The sequence below is a fragment of the Austrofundulus limnaeus genome, unplaced genomic scaffold (genome assembly GCF_001266775.1).
Source record: "Austrofundulus limnaeus strain Quisiro unplaced genomic scaffold, Austrofundulus_limnaeus-1.0 Scaffold146, whole genome shotgun sequence".
Classification (NCBI taxonomy): domain Eukaryota; kingdom Metazoa; phylum Chordata; class Actinopteri; order Cyprinodontiformes; family Rivulidae; genus Austrofundulus; species Austrofundulus limnaeus.
Window position 1 is genome coordinate 914994 of NW_013952548.1, and position 2876 is coordinate 917869.

The following is a 2876-nucleotide window of genomic DNA, read 5'->3' on the forward strand; positions in this document are numbered from 1 at the left end:
GTTTTAATTAAAGTATGGAGTTATGTAATGCTTTATACCTCCTCCTCTGATGGCAATTAACAGTCTGGCTTTTTATATATTTATTTAAACGTTCAGGATTTTGACGTTTAATAAAACATTTTTGAATTTGAATTGATTTGAATTTTCATGTCACTGGTTGTTCTTCATAGTGGTTCAACCATGTGTTTGAACAGAGGACTCCTTCATGAAAGAACTTAAGAAAGGTCTGTTTCTTCCTCTCAGCTCCAGGTCAGGCAGCTCTGTTGGGGAAGTGTCGGAGACCGAGGACAGCTTTCACCAGTCAGCAGCTGCTGGAGCTGGAAAACCAGTTCAAGCTCAACAAGTACCTGTCCAGGCCCAAACGCTTTGAGGTGGCCACCTCGCTCATGCTCACCGAGACTCAGGTTAATGCAGCATGTCTGTCAGATCATTGTGATTTTAAATTACTCTCTTAATTAACCTTAAAGACTCATTCTTTTTTTAAAAAAAGATCATGAACTTTGTTAAAAAGTGCAGTTTGAAAGAGTCTTTATTTTGCAGATATTTTGATTTACATTCAATGTAAACACACCTTACTTTACTCAACAAATCTGAGGATTACAAATTGTCAGACTTCTCAGCCTCAAATGCATCTGGACGTGAATATTGACCTACTTCTAAACAAATGCATGCATTCCTCTTAACTTTTAACATTATGCTATTTATATTTCATGATTCCCAGCATGTCATTAATAAGTCTCATTCATTTTCAGTGTGCGTTGCCAATGGAATGCACATATTATGATTTGTTTCCCATCCAAGCCATCTCCACTTTGGCACGCTTCTCCTCCTGCATACTTTGTCCTAGAGCTGCCATTGTAATTTATATCTGTAAAGCTCCTGTGCCAAATGATGGCTATGCGTTTTGATACCTGTACAACTTATAGTTTTTGAAATATTAATGTTTAATAATTTATAATGGGAGTCAATTGAGCCTTGTATTGGTCCAATACTGCCCCATGCTGTATCTACTCAGTACTGAACCATAGTTTAGTAATATTTAAAGTCAGTAGTTCAGTGTTTACAAAACTAATATGTCAGCATTTTGATGTTTTACTATAATGTTGTCCTAATATTGCTTTATTGTTATAATATATTGCAGTTTAGTGTCAACAATTGCATTGGCGATGTGGCCTCTTTCTACACAAACCAACTTCTGCCAATCCTCTCTGCCACAGCTCCAGTGGTCTCATGGTTAATGCCTTGGGCTTTCATGTGGGAGATTAGGGTTCAAAACCCAGCGACAGCAGCTTTTACAAAAAATCTCTTCAAACTTCATATTGTCACACCATTACCCTCATTACAAACATCTGCTGACTTGACAAGCACAAGCTGGTATAGAAAACACATTTGAACTTGGTCACCGTTCATTCTGCAAGTGCACTTCTGCAGGCAAAGCCATGACATGCTACATGGCAATGCACACTTGTTTTTACATCGTAAAAACCCGTGGTCTAGTGATATTTGATTTTTACAAACAAAAAACAACAAAGACCTAAAAGTTGTTGCATATTGTGAGTTGTAAATAATTGCACAATGAATTGTTATATAATTTACTGATTTTCTTTATTATTTTTTTATCACAGTCAGCAAAACACCACATAGAATCCATTTTATTTTTGTATTTATTTTCATTTTACTTGTGTCATTTTTAGGTAAAGATCTGGTTCCAGAACAGACGCATGAAGCTGAAGAGAAGTCATAAAACTAAAGACAAAGTAGCAGCAGCCTCTCGGACGCAGGATGTGCAGAGAATCAAACATCACGACGGCTCGCTCAGCTCAGGCCTGGAAGACGAAGAGGACAATGAGGATGGAAAGGTGGAAATAAAAAAGCTGGGGGGAGCCACTTTCGGTTCTTTCAGCTTCCAGAGGCATGGATCTGGTGGAAATGAGAACTCCTACTCAGATGGGATTAGAGAAGGTGGTCTGAGAAAAAACAGTGGGGTTGTCCCATAGTTTCAACTACGCTGAGTTTTTATTGTATGTTATGTTTTATTAAGTTTGAACTCTAACTCTTGGTACAAAGACAAACTTTTATTACAAAATCTCTTTTAAAGCCTAAACAAAATCCAGTTTCTCCGCCTGTATTTTCTTTGCCAGTAATTTGTTTCACACTCTCCAAACAGTCCAGAGACGATTTGATTTTGATGATTTTATTTATCTGTAGATTTGGGTAGGAGTGTTTTATGTGTTTCTCTACTTAAACCCTACACCTCTCAGCTCAGAAGCAATGTATGAAAACAGGTAAAGCAAAAAATAATTAATGCAAATGCACTAAATTTTAATTTATTTATTTTTGTTGAAATTTCTAAATGGATGAAACATAACCTGTGTATTTATGTAGTAATAACTACATATTGAAGACATAATAAAACCACGTTATTCTATTTTGCATTGGAGCATTCACTTTCTAAACAGCAACGTGTTTTACAAACATTTAAGCAATTAAACTTTTGACAAACCACTTTTGTTGTCACCTCATTTTATGTTTTTCATTATTCTTTTAAAATACATGGATTTTAATTAATTTTATTATTTTTTTTACAATATCATCCATATATTTTAACATTCTAAACATGTAAATTATGAAACTTTGACTGTGGGTTTGTGTAGAATGTGCATAAGGTCTGTTTTATTCAAATTAATTTTTTTTATTTACCTTTTAACTTACTTACAATGTCAGATAACCAACTATGGTCCACTCCAATGAGGTATAAGCTAGAGGTGCCATTGTGTGGGAGCAAGCAGCCATCTTGTGCAGGGCGAGGGCTGTGCATCAAGCAGGAAAAGCCTTGTTTCCTAGTCTGAATTTGTGGAAATAGAAATGTATCATTT

General features: G+C 35.7%; 1 protein-coding gene across 1 annotated transcript in view; it reads left to right on the forward strand.

Annotated features, from left to right (window-relative positions):
* Positions 1 to 2505, forward strand: part of LOC106523156 (motor neuron and pancreas homeobox protein 1) — a 3425-nt gene extending 920 nt beyond the window's left edge. The window contains exons 2-3 of the mRNA XM_014016498.1: positions 244 to 404; positions 1695 to 2505. Coding sequence (XP_013871952.1) covers positions 244 to 404; positions 1695 to 1997 — 464 coding nt within the window. The 3' untranslated portion in view covers positions 1998 to 2505. The remainder of the gene's footprint in view (positions 1 to 243; positions 405 to 1694) is intronic.
* Positions 2506 to 2876: the final 371 nt, after the last annotated feature.